This window comes from Anolis carolinensis, chromosome 2 (genome assembly GCF_035594765.1).
Source record: "Anolis carolinensis isolate JA03-04 chromosome 2, rAnoCar3.1.pri, whole genome shotgun sequence".
In the NCBI taxonomy this organism is placed as follows: Eukaryota; Metazoa; Chordata; class Lepidosauria; order Squamata; family Dactyloidae; genus Anolis; species Anolis carolinensis.
The window spans coordinates 105,926,404-105,943,422 of NC_085842.1; the positions used below are offsets into that span (position 1 = coordinate 105,926,404).

General features: G+C 39.7%; 2 protein-coding genes across 11 annotated transcripts in view; one reads left to right on the forward strand and one right to left on the reverse strand.

Moving 5' to 3' along the window:
• skp1 (S-phase kinase associated protein 1) overlaps positions 1–15,671 on the forward strand; it is a 49,115-nt gene extending 33,444 nt beyond the window's left edge. The window contains exon 7 of the mRNA XM_062970365.1: positions 14,602–15,671. The gene's annotated coding sequence lies outside the window, so the exon portion shown is untranslated. The remainder of the gene's footprint in view (positions 1–14,601) is intronic.
• Positions 1–17,019, reverse strand: part of tcf7 (transcription factor 7) — a 132,298-nt gene that overhangs the window by 9,654 nt on the left and 105,625 nt on the right. For 5 of the 10 annotated variants that reach the window (XM_008104754.2, XM_008104755.2, XM_008104759.3 and 2 more), the window contains 5 exons: positions 14,565–14,672; positions 13,604–13,766; positions 11,343–11,450; positions 5,438–5,530; positions 363–411 (listed from right to left, as the gene is read on the reverse strand). In XM_008104754.2, the coding sequence (XP_008102961.1) occupies positions 363–411; positions 5,438–5,530; positions 11,343–11,450; positions 13,604–13,766; positions 14,565–14,672 (521 nt within the window). The remainder of the gene's footprint in view (positions 1–362; positions 412–5,437; positions 5,531–11,342; positions 11,451–13,603; positions 13,767–14,564; positions 14,673–17,019) is intronic. The other 5 variants (XM_008104756.2, XM_008104757.2, XM_062970363.1 and 2 more) reach the window with 1 other exon arrangement.

Genomic DNA, 17,019 nt, shown 5'->3' on the forward strand with positions numbered 1-17,019 from the left:
TCAGACAATAACTAGGTATGAACTGAATATGAACACTTTGCCTTTTAACTGGATTGTTGGTGGTATTACAAAAGAACAGAAGACACACAGTTGCAGAGAAGAGTAAAGCTAGAAGAAATAGCTGTTATGTGTCATGTGATATGAAACACATTAGAGTTTATAGCATTAATAGTGGTCTGTCTATAGAGAAATCAAAGGCAGTATTAACGTAGATAAGGATTACTGAAGTCACATTAGGTCATGGATGCAAATCCTAGAGAAAGATTATAGCTATTGTTTGGGTGTTTCAACTAATCCCTTACCAATATAAACAAGCAGAAAGTTATCAGAAAGTACCCTGGGTTTTGCACAAGTGGATTTACCTGAATTTGAATCTTGCTGCTTTTCTCTTGTTCTTCTTTTCTTTTTCCCCTGTGAACAAAAAGAGAGGAGGGGAGTGGGGGAGAGAGAGAGAAAGAAAGAGATATTAAGAACACAAATCATAACTCAAAGGCATCTGCTTTTGTCAGAGGGCTGTTTAGAGGTGGGAATAAAATGTGGCTCCCATGCTTCTTCCCCCATACCTATCCAAAATCTAATCACTGTGAATTCTGGAGTGTCAGGTGTTACCCTTAAAGTGGAGGCAAACACCTGGCCCGCAGGCTGCTGATTCCCTGGCCTGCAGCGCAAAAACACATAATTTAACACCAATGGTTCCCAGTCCTTTATTTAAAAGGCACCACCAAGGAAATGTTTTCATATGATGATCTAGAAGTAATCCAAACCTCGTTTAATGTAGCCTTTTGCCCATCCAGCAGTACCACCAGCAAGGTGCCAGATCCCACACAACCTTTTAAGCAACTGATGAGTTAGCCTTGCTATTGGAAAGTTATGGTTCTGATGATTTTAGCGATGGAAGAAGTTTTGGGATCTCAAAAGTATATAGAGATAAAAGTGAAGGTGCCTGCACATCTCCTTACCAAAGAATCCAACCCACCTTCTACCTTCTGCACCCCTTCCCCAATTTGGTCCCTTAGTGGTCAGTAGAGAGTGGGGTGGCAGCAGAGCAGTGTCCAATTATGCTCCTATAGATGGTTTCACCTATACGACATCAGCTGGTTCTTCTAGGGCAGTGGTTCTCATCCAGTGGGACCCCAGATGTTTTGGCCTTCAACTCCCAGAAATCCTAACAGCTGGTAAACTGTCTGGGATTTCTGGAAATTACAGGCCAAAACACCTGGGGACCCAAAGGTTGAGAACCACTGTTCTAGGATCTTCAAAGATCCCAAAGGATGACATAATTGTGTATTCAGTTATAGAGACATAGTTTGGTTGTGCCTCTGCTGATGCCCTTTCTTCATTATCCAATAAATGGCTGTGTTATGTCATGGCTGAAATTAAAACATGTTAAATCAAGTATTGGTTGTATCAGTGGTGGACATCCAGAGAAAAGAGCTCTCTAGTAACCTGTTTCTAAGTCTATGATACAGAAATATGTTTTCCATTGTGCAAACCAGGTCTGTCTGTCTACTTCTTTCTCTACATTTCTCCCAGTTGGGCTCGAAGGTAGCATTACCCCTATATGGGAACAGAAATATTATTTTTTCTATATGTTTTCTTACACTCTGTAATAGAAGTCATTATCAGGTATTAGAACCTTTGTCTATCTTTTGAATGAAACTACAGGAACCAAGCCCCTTTCTTGCCTTTAGCTTACAGGTATTGGCCTACTATTTGATAAAGGGATAATCCAAGTCTCCACACAACATTTAAAATCATACACTGATCTCAGGGGATAGTTCAGTCTTAGGCCCTATTGGGCCCAGTATTTATACAGCTAATTAAAGATCTGAAATGGATCACCGCCTTTGTGAAAAATTGGCTGAGGGCTTCCCTAAATTTCAGTAAGATTGAAGAAAGATCCATAGTTTTGTTTTGTAAGTTAGTGCCCCATGTGAGGGCAAATGTGGCTTGCTGCCTCCACACTGAATGCCTGTGTGTTGAGGAAACAACCTGGCTTCCTACTCCATACCCTGGGAGTGAGTCCATTTGCAAAGACCAGGTCTTTGTGCCCATAGTGACAGTTCTCCAAGCAAATGTGTAAATACTCTCAAACTGATTTGAAACAGAAAAGATGATGGTGAGGGGAAACTAGTTTGGCTTCACCTTCTCAGTTTTGTGGTGAGGCACTCATGGCCTGTAACCTACATACAAGAATGCCCAGGGCAAAACCTGAAACTGGGATTTATTGAAAATACTTCTTTTTGAAATACAAGGAAAGGTTGGGCAGGTGAATATGAAGATAGGATGGAGAAAAAGCGGCACATAGAAAGTAGAGAATGTGAACATTTGAGGGATAGCATATGGAACTGGTTATCTATGTCAAAAAAGTTTGGTTGTTTTCCCCATGATCATTTTTTTAACCATGTATGTCTCTGACAGCAGCATTTGCCATGGCAATGTTATCCTCAGGTATAAAAATTGAAATTATTGGCAGTGTCTTTCTGAGGCATAAAATAGCAGGTTTGGGCATCCTGCTCCTAAGACATATTCAGTTAGAAGAAAGTCTATCTGAATTCAACTTAGTCCACAGTAAATGTGTTTGAGGGTGCAGCCTTTGCTTAACTTCCAGAGAAGGAACTGTGATGCCAGAGCAAAACAAAGACTGTTTCATTTTAATTTCAAACAGCATTCAAATATGTTTGTCATCACTGAGGCACAAAACCCACTTCCCTGATGAAAGCAAGCAAAATCAAACCAGACGGTCTTTCCTCACACTCCTCTTCATATAATGCTGATTTTGCTGGCAGCGGGAGGCCTTGTTACTACACAGCTGCCCTACACCACAATTAGGACACAATGTTTGTGGCTGTTATTAATGTACATGCTTTGTGTCTTTATTGTGATGTGACACAAAGCTGCATCTCAGCTGTAAGAAGGAAATGAGTATTAAACACATACTGGGGCACTCAAGTTGCAAATGGGTTTCCACAAGTTTGTATCTGGAAAACACCCCTATGGTGGACTTAATATTAGGGGCATAACGTGTTTGAATAGCTTCTCATTCTTGGATATTGGACATTAGTTCAAGTTTTCAGATAATGTACATTGTGGTAGGGGCCAAAATATCCTAAAGGTTCAGATCCTGTCTGATCTTGAATGTTAAGCAGAGTCAGCTTTGGTTAGTACTTGGATGGGAAGCTGTTGATGAATGCCAGGTATTACAGATTATATTTCAAAGAGAGGACTTTGCAAAACCATGTCTGAGCATTCCTTGCCTAATAAATTTCATGGGTTCACCATAAATTAACTGGCAACATGTACACACATTGTGGTAGTAGTATCTTCCAACAAATGCTAAATGATGAGAGAGGGAGTCTTGCCTATTTTGATACTTTTTTTTTGCATCAAAAATCCTGGAATATGAAAAGCTAGCATCTCAAGAACCAAGGTGTTAGCTTTGCATAGGCTGGGAGGTTTCTCATTTGCTTTTGTGGACAGCCCCAGATATACATTCCATTTATCTGTTGTCATGTTTGCACAAATCAGGAATGGAAAGGCAGCATATAAGCTACAGGAAGACAGGCCCTCCTGTAGTTTGATTGTTGTCCTTTTCAGCTCATCTCTACCAGCTGCTTTTTACAATCCTAGTATTTCTTATACAATAGGAACACTGATCTGATTTGTGAAAACAGTTATTGCAGGGAGAAGTTGGTGGATGAAGGAAAAACTCAGTTCTGCACTCACCTGTTCTGCACCATTCCTTTCATGCTTGGCACAAGAGATGCAGTGGCCAGTTTGAAAGGGAGGAAGGTGAGATGGGACCTGAAGAGCAGTGCTAATTCAACAGACTTAAGGGGGGATAGACGGGCAGCAGCAGGCAAGGAAAAGACTCACCAACCCTTCCAGTCTGCATCCACCCCAGCTTTCCTAAGGAAGCCCTCTGGCACCAATCAGTCTGGGAAGCGTTACCACCACAGCTGCTTCCCCAAGTGAGGCAGTGGGTGAGAGGGAGAAATGCCAATATCCCACACTGGATTAGTATAACACTGGCCATGGGATTCTTATGTTTACTGTAGTTGTTTCTAGGGAACAAATACAAGTGAATGTGAAGCAGGGAAAAATAAATCTCAGGAAGGTGCAGTAGGCAGAAAGACAGAGGCCCTACACAAGCATTTCTAGTACTGGGAAGATTTGAACAGCTCTCTTAAAAGCTTTCCCTTCATGTATGGCACAGGTGGAAAGTAACGTAGCCTCATCCACCACATTCATGAAATAGTGCACTTGGGGATGTGGAAGGCAAAAGAAAGAAAGGTGGCCTAGAGCACATGGGAATGTGACTAACCATTCATCATGAATGCTCCTAGAGCCTATTTTGTTTTCTGTCAGCACCTTCCTAGCAAAAGGGGTGTGCAGATAACATTCTGGTACATACAGTGGTAGCAGTTTTGAGAGACAAGACAGACACAAACATTTCTAACCTATGAGCACTTCTAGATGTTGGGACAAGCAATAGGAAATGCCATTTTGTCTGAAACCTGCTTCTCTGCTGGCCACTGCAAGGACACGGTATGCTTGGATTTGATGGACCCTAAAACTGATGAAGCATGGCAATATTTCTTATGTTATTAGAAAAATATTAGTGCAATGATGTGCACAAAATCAGAAGAATCTATTTTCATACTAACTTTCCTGTGCAGCATAAACCAGTCATTATTTATATCTGGTGCTCTGTCTAAATGAAAATGAATACTAACCCTGTAGCAGTTACAGCCATTTAGACAGTAAGGGGGATATATGATAAATGTGGTTATACTGAAACAGCTCTCCCTTATTTCTGAGTGCTCACTTCCATCATCAGTCAAGTCTTACATAAGACCAATATTATATCTAGGTCATGGACATGTTATTTCTGTTGCTTTATCTATAATTCTTCATTTTCTTTGGGGTTATTATTTTTTGTGGAGAGTTGTCTTCCTCAACCTGTGTTCCACAGGTCAGGAATAATAAGAGAAATTATCTTATTATCAGTCACAGATTTGGGGATAAAATTGCAGCCTACTCTCTACTTTCTGTGAATGCCATATACAAAAGGAAACAACTGGAGAAAGGGAATGATACCATTGTTTGTGACTGCCAATCTCCAGAGATTTTGAAGAGCAATCAGATTTTTTAAAAAATTACTGAGTTGTCTAAAAAGGAACATGTAGGCATGGAAGGACCAGCCACTTCCACTGACATAGATTCTAGCTGCCTAGAAGCCCCACATATCACCTATTGATTGCCTCCTCCAAATCAACAAATTCCACAGCCAATGAGCAATTCTCTGGCCATGGAAAAGCTCAGGGCTCCTGGAATTCTGCAGCCAACGCTGGGTTAGGTGGATGCACGAGTGGCAGGTGGTGACAGACTCTCACTGCCGTAATGCAGAATGACATTCGCTGCAGAATTCTCTTACCCTTGCTGCAGAAATCGGCCCAGAAGTACTGCTGAATTCCAGGGGCCCTGAGTTAAACTTTGTGTGATCACGGGATGAAGAGCCTGAAGAAGACTGAAGAGCAAGGGGGTAAAGTGTTAACAATAAGCAGTGGTGAAGAGCACAGAAACAAAATGCACCAACTCAGCACATGCTCACATTAGGAAGTCAGGAATTGAGAAATTCTCACAGCAGAGGACTTTAGGGTATTTCTCATTGTGCTCATTAATGAAAACATCCTGAATATAAGCTGGTCTACATTCCTATTCCAACTTCTCCACCATCTCCTTTCATGTGTGGGTGGAGAGGATGCAAAGAGATGCCCAAAGCAGCTGCTTCCGTGCTTTTGACATTATCATCACCATTAAAGCATTTGGGCTAGTCTTGCAAACCTTGTCAGACAGCCATTTAGAGCTTAGGAAAGTTACCTTTTGTCCCAAAATACCCAAGCTGACAGGGTGAAGGAATCTGGGAACTCCAGTGCAAAAGAGCAACTTTCTAACTTCTGAATCTACCTCATAGTACCATTGTTCTTATTGCTCTGAAGCAGAGATGTCCTTTCATTGCCTGCCACTGCAAATAATTTACCTGGAAATGGCTCAGATTGAACCTACAAGTTTCTACTTATAGCTTTGATATTTTTAGATGCTGAAAAAGCTTTTAACAATGTGCCTTGGATTTTTATGAGAGCTTTTCTAGAGAAGATGCTATTTGGAAGAAACTGATTAACCACCGCAGATTTGATTAATGGGGAATTGACTAAACTATAAAAAATATAGAAACATATTAGATGGGGATATCCTCCTTCAACATTGTTGTTTTTAATTGTGCTAAAGGTCTTAAACTGAAAAATTTGAAGAAAGGGGTACTTGCATAAAGGGTCAAAGTGATTTTTTAGGAGACTCATTGGATTCTGATGGGACTTTGAATGTTATCCTGAAGGTGTATGGAGAACTTACAGGTTTTAAAATTAACCAAGATAAAACGGTTGATCTAAGAATATGACTAAAGAGGAACAAAAATCTTTAGGTGAGATACTGGGCTTCCAGGTTATTCATAAAGTTAAATATTTGGGAGTGAACAACTCTTCAAAAAGTTTTAATGTATTCAGTTATAATTGATTACAAACTGTGAGTGTTTCCCTCACCTAGAAAGGAAAGAACACTATGTTGATCTTGTTTATTTTGATACGTCAGTTATTTGCTAAAAACCTCCTCCTGCTGGCAAAGAGTAAACAGAGATAAAATTGCTACTTGCTCAGGTCCAGAGAATCTTGCAAACCTAGGCTACCAAGGTACTGACTTTCCTCAACACGTTTGGGAGGATGCTCTGTTCATTTGCTGCTTGGGGCATAAGAAGGATGATGTTTCCAACAGCAAACAATGCTGCAATTAAGACATGAGACGGATCTGTTTCTGATTGTTGCAGTATCACTCCCGGCAGAAGTGAATACACTCCAAACATAAGGAAAAAAGATCTCCAGTGCTCAGAGTGACCCTCCAAAGTTTAAAGTGAGATTCTAGGAGTGGTGGTGATTTTGCGTGTGTGGCAATAGTACTATGATTGTGATTATGCAATATAGCTGATACAGAGGGGTCAGAGATCCATAACTCTAGGTTACAAATCTGTAACTGCAGTACAGCATGCCAAGGATTACCAGAGGGATAGTTCACAATGATGCAATGTTGTTAGGAAAACTAGTTTCCCACTAGCTACTATGGTGAATTGCAAGAGGGAAAAGGGGAGTCCAAGGTAACAGATGATGTCATGGTATCAATAAAATAGTCTCTGGACTTCAACACTGTGAATCCTCATTCCATATTCCACTCAACTGCATGAGAAATCAATGCTCATCTGCTAAAAATGGAGGACAAACCTTGCTACATGAAACGTCCCCAGAACCCAGGATATAGCAGTCTTTCAAATACCATAGCTGCACCACAGAAGGGAAAGCAGTTCCCATAGTAGGGTATGTGTGTGAGAAGGGCAACTTAGTATGCCCAGTTCACATTAATGGAAGGAAAGAGAACATGGTAGGAGGCTGCTCAGTGTCTGCTTAGCAAATCAAGCAAATCAGTGTTGGCCTAGGTGGCACTTTAGATCAGAGCATTGACATGTTCAATTTTGGAAAGGTAACTTAGAGAATCCCCTCAACTACTATGACCAGCAAAAGCTACCTTCAGCTTAGGGCCCTCACTGCCCTCTTGGTGGATGAGCAAGAATGGAATAGAGATCCTCATAGGGATTCAGAAGTGGTGGGGATGCCAGAATCTATTCATCCAACCAGCTTCCAAAACTCCCGTTTTTCTCATGTTCTTTTGCCAGGCTTTTAGAAGGGAGGAAAAAGGCACGGCCAGATTTTTAAAATCCGGATGTAGTTTTGCCACAGCCAGTATTTGGCCAAAATAGCTGCCTGAAGACATTTTGTTACCCTAGATATGGACAACATGGAACTTTTCTCCATTTTGTGTATGAAAGCAAATTGGCAGCAGGAGCTTACTTCACTAGTGGAAATAGGATATGTTCTTCCAACTACAACTGAGGGTAGCACCTCTCGTAAAGATCTCTTAGGCAAGCTTTCTGGAACAGGAGGGCAAAATGTGGTTGGAAGGCCATATACAACCCTTGGGGTCACCCTGAAGCCCCTGGATCCCTTTTCCTCCCAATTGTTTCTCATCTATCCATCCATCTATCTCAATGATTTTGATGAAAAAATACCGTTGACATCCCACCATAAATTATAGGAAATCAGACAATAATGAATCTGGAAGTGACATCACTTCTGGTCATGTCCAGAGTGGCCCCTGTCCTTCTCTGCACTTGCCCACCCTTACTTTAGGGCATACACTTTTCAGTCCTCCAAAGGATGAAGATGGGCAGGGTCTTTTTGGGTGAATGGTTGTAGGGGTTCTAACATACAACGCTCCCTCAGCATCTGCCACTTGAAGAAGTTGCTTTATTCTGCCAGCACATGTCAAACCATATATCATCTACAAAGACTACTTCTAAAGTTAATTGAACTCAGTAATTAAGAGTTATAACACAAATATGGGTGAGGTTATTATTATGAATTGTGATAAAGCCCATCTGCAAACCCTCTGCCTTCTCCACATTGTTATTTCTCTCGTGTGCCTTATTTCTGCTTACCATAAATCTAGTTCAAGCTCACATAAATTAAAAAGAAGGCATCCATCTGCCCATTATGAGGCTGCTTTTCTGTCTACTTTACATTGTTAACACCTGGAGGAAGAAAATATTCCTTGATGATAGCTAAGTGGATATTATCTTAAGCTAATAAATAGGGAGTCCAAACTCTTAAACTCCCCGAAAGTAAGACCTAGCAAAGTTTTTGTTTGGAAGCATGCCCGCCAAACAGAACACCAGAGCATGCAGGATCAGCAAATGTACATACAAGTTGTACATGGAAATAATGGTAATACAGTAGAGTCTCACTTATCCAAGCTAAATGGGCCGGCAGAAGCTTGGATAAGTGAATATCTTGGATAATAAGGAAGGATTAAGGAAAAGCCTATTAAACATCAAATTAGGTTATGATTTTACGAATTTAGCACCAAAATATCACGATATATTGAAAACACTGACTCCAAAAATAGCTTGGATAATCCAGAAGCTTGGATAAGCGAAGCTTGGATAAGTGAGACTCTACTGTAATAAGAAATTCTTGACAGGAGTCACAGTTTGTCTGGTTTGGTTATGTTGGTTTGTGATGAAAACCACTGTACAGTATATAATAAATGTTCATTTTTTTTTTTGTTCAACCATAAATGTGAATTCTTCTTCATGGAAAAATAAGACATCCCCTGAAAATAAGACCTAGCACATCTTTGGGAGCAAAAAATAATATAAGACACTGTCTTATTTTTGGGGAAACACGGTAGTTGTGTAGTGATGAGAAGAGATACGGAATATCAGATATAGTTTCTGTCAAAAGAGGAAGCTGCTCTGCCAACTTCCAAGCTGCTCAGAAGTCTATAGAATAGAGTTTGCCGTCTGTGCTGTTTTCCTCTTCCGCTGCACTCTTACCCTGGTGTAAACACATACCCATCCCTTTATCCATCCACTCAAGCATCCCAGAGCAGTGATTCTCTAGCGATGCACTTCCATATATTAGATGTCAATTCCTAAGAGTCATGAATATCAGCCCCTCTGGCTGAGTCTTATGGGAGTTGCTGTCCAAAATATCCGGAGGATTAAAGTTTGACAGTCGCTAACCAAGAGAACGCCTGTCTCTATTCTAACAACAATGATAACACTATGTAACAAAATAATGAAAAAACATTATGTTCCTGGTTTGAAAGTGTTATTTCCTGTTTAATTGTGCGGTACTTATTTTGAAAGTAGTTGTTGTACTCCAGAAACCTCATTTTTTGTGGCTGAAAGTGGTACTATTATTTTCGTTAATCTAGGCACTTCATTTGTAATTTTCCTTGATGAAAATATGCCATTTTAAGATCGCAAAAACAAATCTTTTGCAGTTCAATAAGCTTTTTCCATGTTTTTATGATAGAACCAATTCAGAAATGACATTTATAAACCAGGAACAAAAATTGTGTTGCATAGTGTAATTGGTTCTTTTTAGGTATTATTATTACCACTTAGAAAAAACCCCTGAAAACTTGGCAGTCTCCAGTAATCATGTTAAAAAAAAAAAGGGGGGGGGGACCCTGTCCAGAGGCTTAGAGTTTGGAGGAAGATAATATGATTAGGGAAAGCAAGGACAAAAGGAGAGGGAATGAGCAGTTTGGAAGAGATCAGAAGTTAAAAGTTGAAAGGGAGAAATGGAAGTCCAGATATTGTGTCAAGACTAGCAAGGAAGAAGTAAGTACACTTTAGGATAAAGAACAGCAAATGAAAAAAAAAAAAGACAAAAACATGAAACAGTGAAAAACATAGTGGGTGAATCAGGAAAAGCCAAAGAATGGCGAGGTAAAACAAATATGTAGCAACTTAAGGGAAGGATAATGCACGCAAATCAAGATACATGAAGAAGACAAAACAAAATAAGCAGTGGAATTCATAAGAAAAAAATGAAAGGAAAAAGTGGCAAACTGAATAGATGAGAATCAACATGGGGAACAAATATAAGACTGCTGTAGAGTTATAGCAGAAAGGCTAGCTGCCAGAGGAGAGTGAGACTATAAAGGTATTTTATACAAAAGATTGGAAAGAATAACTGATTTAACATATATAATAAATTACACTAAATTAATTATCAAGAAGAAATAGCAAGTAAATATTAGAAACTAAAACTGATGATGATAGCAATAATGAAGAGAGGGAAATTGACTGGGAAAAGGATTAGTAACAAATAGGAGAAAAACATGCACAAAATTATCAACACAAGTGATAATTAGTTCTTCATTTTGTTTGGTGACTTTTTTTATCCTTTCAACTTTCTGTCTAGAGAACAACTAAAAATAGTTGTGACCACATACAGACACCAATTTGACAGTTGGTGTTTGAATGTGTCCAAGAAGTTGGTTGCATTGTATGATGGGACGCTGAGTCAAGTTAGAGGAGAAAGCCAGTAACCCTGATTAACATACAAGATTTGCTATGCATGCCAAAAAACCGAAAACATTAATCCCACCTGGGAGAAGAAACTTTTGTTCTATAAGTGAAAACCTCTCCAGGCCTCCTCTCTTGACTCACTTCTAATATAAACAATGGACAACCTGACAACCGATACACATATTCCTCTGATGTGTCTGACTTAACTCAGGTACAGTGCCCCATAATTTGCATTGCCTAAAACTATCTCTGAGGCAAGACAGTGAAAGCTGGTGTGCTAAAACTGAGATAGTTGAAAGGCAAAAATGAACCCCAGATGGATTATCCCGGATCAGTGACCCCACCCAGTACTTACATAGTTATCTCTTGCAGACCAGCCTGGATAGAGCTGCATGTGAAGCTGCCTCTCCTTGCGGGCCAGTTCATAGTATTTGGCTTGTTCCTCCCGTGACAATGCGTGCCACTGAAAGGGAAACCACAGGAAACTGCATTTCACTATCACGACTCTGATCAATAAAGAGCAAATGCTAGGCTGGATCTCCTATGTCAAAAGTGGATAAAATGTGGTCCCTCAAATACTCATGAATTCCAATTCCCATCATGCCCAAACAACATGTATGGAATCACGATTCCATCAAATAAGAAGCAGCAAAAATGGAGATAACATATTTCTAGAAAATTCGAACTATAATCTCTTGTCACATGGTTTCTTTGTTGGTGGTCAGCATAAAGTACGGGCAAAGAATGAGAAACCAAAAAAATCCCACGTTCCCCCCTCCCACCTGTTTGACTTGCAAATATCACTTAACTATGATCCTAGAAGCAATATGTTCCTAATCTCCAGAGCCAAACAAAAGAAACCCCTGCTTATACAGGAAGAAAACAGAAAATAATATATCATGGCTTTAGAAAAAGTAGTTTGAATAATCAGCTTTCTCCCTCTCACTCCCTTTTTCCTGCAGTTTTTCTTGGTAACAGCTGTTCAGGAAAATGCTGAAGAAACAACCATCTTTTAGAGTTTCTGGTTTACAAAATCTACAGATTTATATTTTAGTCAAAGTCATCTATTAGTTTCATTTTTTATCAGTATAAATTGCTGTTAGGTAAATGTCAGCATATTTTACTATCTAAATGAGAATGCAAATGCTATCTCATTCAGCACATTAACTTGGAGGCTTCAAAATTGTGATGGAAAAAGGGAGAAACAAACAGTGAACTAAGCATGCACTTATTTTAGTGGTCTTGGGCCTTTTACAGAATAAACAGAACCATGTTAAAAAGTTAGACATTTGTACTCTGAATCTAAAAAACAAAATCATACTGTAAAGTCTTTAAGATTAAATTTAAATCTGTGTGGCTAAGTGGTCTGTGACCATAAAAGGAAGAGAAAGTTGTAGGTCTAAAAAAACCTCACTGGGTTCATCCGTTTTGGACCAGAGTTATCTGTCATCAAAATTCTGGCACAGCCATGATAAAAGCATAAGAATCCTTTAAGAGGTCCAAACATCCCACACCAAATTTTCCATCTATGCAGTGAAAATAATTGATGCCCACCTCACTTTTTTGTGTGGTCCTTTGAGAAGCAGATAGCACTTTACTGGTTTAAGCTGTTGTCTAGAAATGATTGCAGATCACTAGTAAAAGCTCATGGTTGCATTCTGAATTCCTTGGCAATGCAACATCTTTTTTAAAAATCTGGGTGGGGAGCATGAAAGAATAATTTGGGTGCAATACCTCTTGTGGTTTATGTAACTCATTATAATGGGTGGCCTACACAAATGCACAACAGATCACTGTGGGCCCTTCTATATTGACCATATGATGCAGTTTGAAGCTGATTCAAGGCCGTGGTGGCCACAAAACACAAATTTGCAATATTTGCTGCAGCACACATCTAAAAGTATACAGCACATTACAGAAAGTCTCAAGAAAGTCTGAGCTCAGCCAAAAAGCGTGCTGCAGCGGATGTCAGTGTATCCCAGATCCAGGGTGAAATTGGCTCTGCAAAATGAACTGTTTAATATGGAATCATAGAATCATAGAGTTGGAAAAGACCTCGTGGGCCATCCAGTCCACCCCCTGCCATATATTTTTCTCTTGTTAAAATTATTGCTTTTAAGTTGGAATTGTTCATATTCTCTTTTTGTTTGCTGCCCTGAAAGCTCATGATAAAATGATGGGCTATAAATATTCACAAAAAGTCCTCTCTGGGATGTGAAATGGCCAAGTCCCATCAAAATGTGGTAAGATTATTTTCTCATGGGAGGGAGGGGAGATTTGGGGCAGATATTCTGCTCTGGGGTTGCTGAGAGGTCCTTGAAGCTTCAGAATGCCTTCCAAGTCACATATGGACTGCAAGACACATTTATAGTCTGGTCTAATGATTTTAGCTGCCAACCAACTATTTGGAAATTTACGGCACAAATATGAAAAGCCAGCCATGCTTGAACTCTACTATCCTTCCCAACTCAATGAAATTGTAAACTGAACAAAGTCACTTGATTTTACAAGCTCATAGTCTTTGGAAATGTTGAAGAAGCCATTCCCCAGGGAGGACCTATAGCAGCTCCTGGATAGAAACCAAAATGGCACCATCACCTGCTTTTGTGCTCTTACCCGCCTTCCTAAAATCTGATTGATAGCGGCGCTTTCTTTCAAGGTGCATTCGGCAATGACCTTTGCCCGCATTTCTTTCATATACAACATAAAAGCATTCAATGGCTTCTTAATGGTTGGTTTCTTGGCTTCCTTCTCTCTCTTTGGTTCTGGTTGTGATTTCCTGGCCAGAAATAGAAAAGGAACAGGTGACATAATCAGACATTCATCTGAGCACAGTCGTCAGAAACATTGGTTGCTAATAACAATCCCTATGAGCTAAATATTGTTTTTCACAGTATGCAAACAAATTCAGTTTTAAAATATTTAAACATATTAACACAGTGGATCAAATCTGATGTCTTGCTGGTTAATTCCAACTAGTGTATGCTCATTCAGTCAATTGTTGAATGGTGAGTCAACAAAAAGGTAAATCCAATAAATTCAATGGGTTTACTGTAGTCAAGAATAACAGTAGGATCTGGGTCACAGCCATGAGCATGGATCACGTCCAAGGACTACTGCTGGGGACACAAAGTGAGACACTGGATCCTTTGATCTGAATCAGCAGGCAGATCTCACCTTGGATTTATTAAAATATCAGATGAGGTCCACCCTACTGTTACTATTCTAATGTGCAGAAATGTAGAGGATTTACATCAAGGATAAGCAAGTGGTGATCCTTTAGATGCTGTTAGGTTTCACCGTCCATCATCTCTCAGCACTGGGCTACTCTTGGCCATGGCTGACAGGTGTTGGAAGTCCAACAACATCTGATGAGCTGTGCCTATTCTAACTGTTTAAGGATTTGTGTGAATCCTTAAACATGGTTTTGAGAAAGTGAGAAGTCAAAGCCAGTGACAGCCTTCTATCCACTACTTTTCTGCTGAAAATGACTCCCCCCAGACTCACATTTACACCCCTGGAAGGTACAAAGAGGATAGTTGGAGTTTCACTTTTTACTTTATCAAGACTCACTTACATGCTTCGGTCATAATGATCCATTTCTTGTTTTCCAGGAGATGTGATGCCTGGGTGTGAGATTCCTGTTGTGTGCATTCCAGAGCCAAGCATCAAGGGATGTGTGATCCTGTAACACAACACATGCTTGTGACTACCTGAACATACTTAAATATAATACAGACCTTCTGGATTGCTATTGCAAATGGACGTACTGTAATTCTAAAAGTAGCAGGGTGGACCATATTGAAGATCGTTCAGTAGCAGGCATGGTTTGCGTGAGCTGGAATAGCTAAATGTGAGATAACAATTCCTAAAATACAGATCAGCAAGGGTTACAGTGATATGCCCGCTAGATGGCACTCTTTGAAATGTTTTCCCTGATAATATTAATCACTAGCGAACCAAATTTCAATCCATAATTCAGAATCTTAGAGTATCCTGACATTCTGTATGCAAAGCATTCTTACTGAACTAAGGACAGCCAAGACTGCTCTTGACAGGGGTTTGGACTGGATGGCCCATGAGGTCTCTTCCAACTCTATTATTCTATGGTTCTATGATTCTATGGTGAAGCCTATGTCAATGCTGAGTCAGGCAATGCTAAGCCTGACTCGGTATCTTCTTTTTACCAGTGCCTGTAGTTAAATAAGGGCTACAGGCCTTAATTTGGTGTTTGATTAAACTTAAAGAGCTGTACTTAACAGTTCTCTGCATACACATCAGATTTCATTTCCAAAGAAAACAAAAAGAGGGCAGGGACATTTGCAGACTCTTTTTTAAAATTTTGGGGATTTTTTTTTTGATGTGAGAGGCAATAAAAGGTAAAGGTTTTCCCCTGATAATCCATATTGCTAATGACATTGAAGTGTGGTGAAACCCATTAGAACAAGGACAAGAATTTTATCTTGTGAATTCTGTGCAAAACAGTCGAACCTTGGCATGATATACCAGCCCACGTTAGATGATCACATGTCTAGAAAGAAATAGAACAGCTTTTTCTTTTTTTGAGAAAATCTGATTACAACAGGATCACTGATCACTGCAATCATTAATTGGATCCTGAAGATTAATGGTTTATATAGCCATCATTGAAAATACTTTCAATAAATAAGAATGATGCTGCCAATTTACCAAGCTTTATGACTGGAGCTTGAGAGAAAGAGATTTGCCTATGGAAGACAACCCTGTGTTCATTAACTCTGTTGGCACAAAAAGAAACGATGCTTGATCTTAATCTACCGGCATGACTTAAAGCTTGATGCTTATCTGTCAAAGTGTGCGTTCTTGTCTGCAAAACCTGCCTCTTTCTCCTCCACAAGTAGCAATGCCTGTATGATGAAGGATGAAACCATCTGGCAATCAAGGAGGTCTATAAAGTCATTTATCTTAAATAATAAGTCTCAGACAAGGAGTAGATGCTCCAGGCAGACTGAACACTTAGTGTAACAACAGTAAGGCTATAATAGTTTTAATAATGTGCTTTCCCTTCCACTAATGTCTCAGGAACCAATCCCAGAATGTCTTCATCAAGGGACAGGTTCAACATTTTCATTAGGACAACACATAGCAGAAGCCAAAGCCAGAAATGCAACAAACGGCATTTGCACATATATGCTCCTTCATTAGGTCTCATCTGGTGAAAAGGAAAGGAAGGAAGTTGCTTCTAGTTGCCTCTAAAAGGTTCTTCACAGCCTACAAGAATCATTTGTTTGGGTGTTCAACTCTATGCTAACTGGCCAGATTTTGTTATGCCAATGGGAAACAATGGGCATCTTGTGAATGCGAGTTCATTTTTTTCTTTACAAAAGTGTGGCATGGGGCACTGTAATATGGCCTCCTGGAGAAATGGCTGTAGAAGATAAATATCCAAGGTCATTTGTCTTGTGTTATGGTGCATTCAGACTTGAGCTACAATCTGTAGCTGTTGCAACCTGAGTTCCACACAGGCAAACTAGTGACACTGAGCCGAAACAAGACTATGATGGTCTCCATTGATCTGGTTCTCTGGTTTAACATAAAACACAACACAATTCTCCCCTTGTGATTTGTGGATCACCATTATAGTAATATGGGTGTCCATTTCTCAGGACTTGTGTGAATTTATGCATCCTGTTCCAAAGGAAAAAAATTGAATATTTTATTTTTCATTTTCATTTATTTATTTTGGTGAGAACGAGAGAGCTGAAAGTGCGATGAAGGAAGGACTCCTGAGGCCGGCATTCATCCTCATTCTTATGTCTCTAGGAAATGCCCTTTGAGAAATTGTACACAACTTCAAAAAGTAATTCTCTTGGGCCATATTGACTGGAGGATTCTGTGAGTGCAAGTCTGAGAAAACAAAGTTTCCCAGTTCTTGTTTTTGCATTGATTTGAAAGTCTGAAGAGTTAACCCCCCCACCCCCATAAACACAAACAAACCCACCCTGTTAAATAAGAGACAACAGTTTTTGTTGCATGATGGGAGACAAAAATCT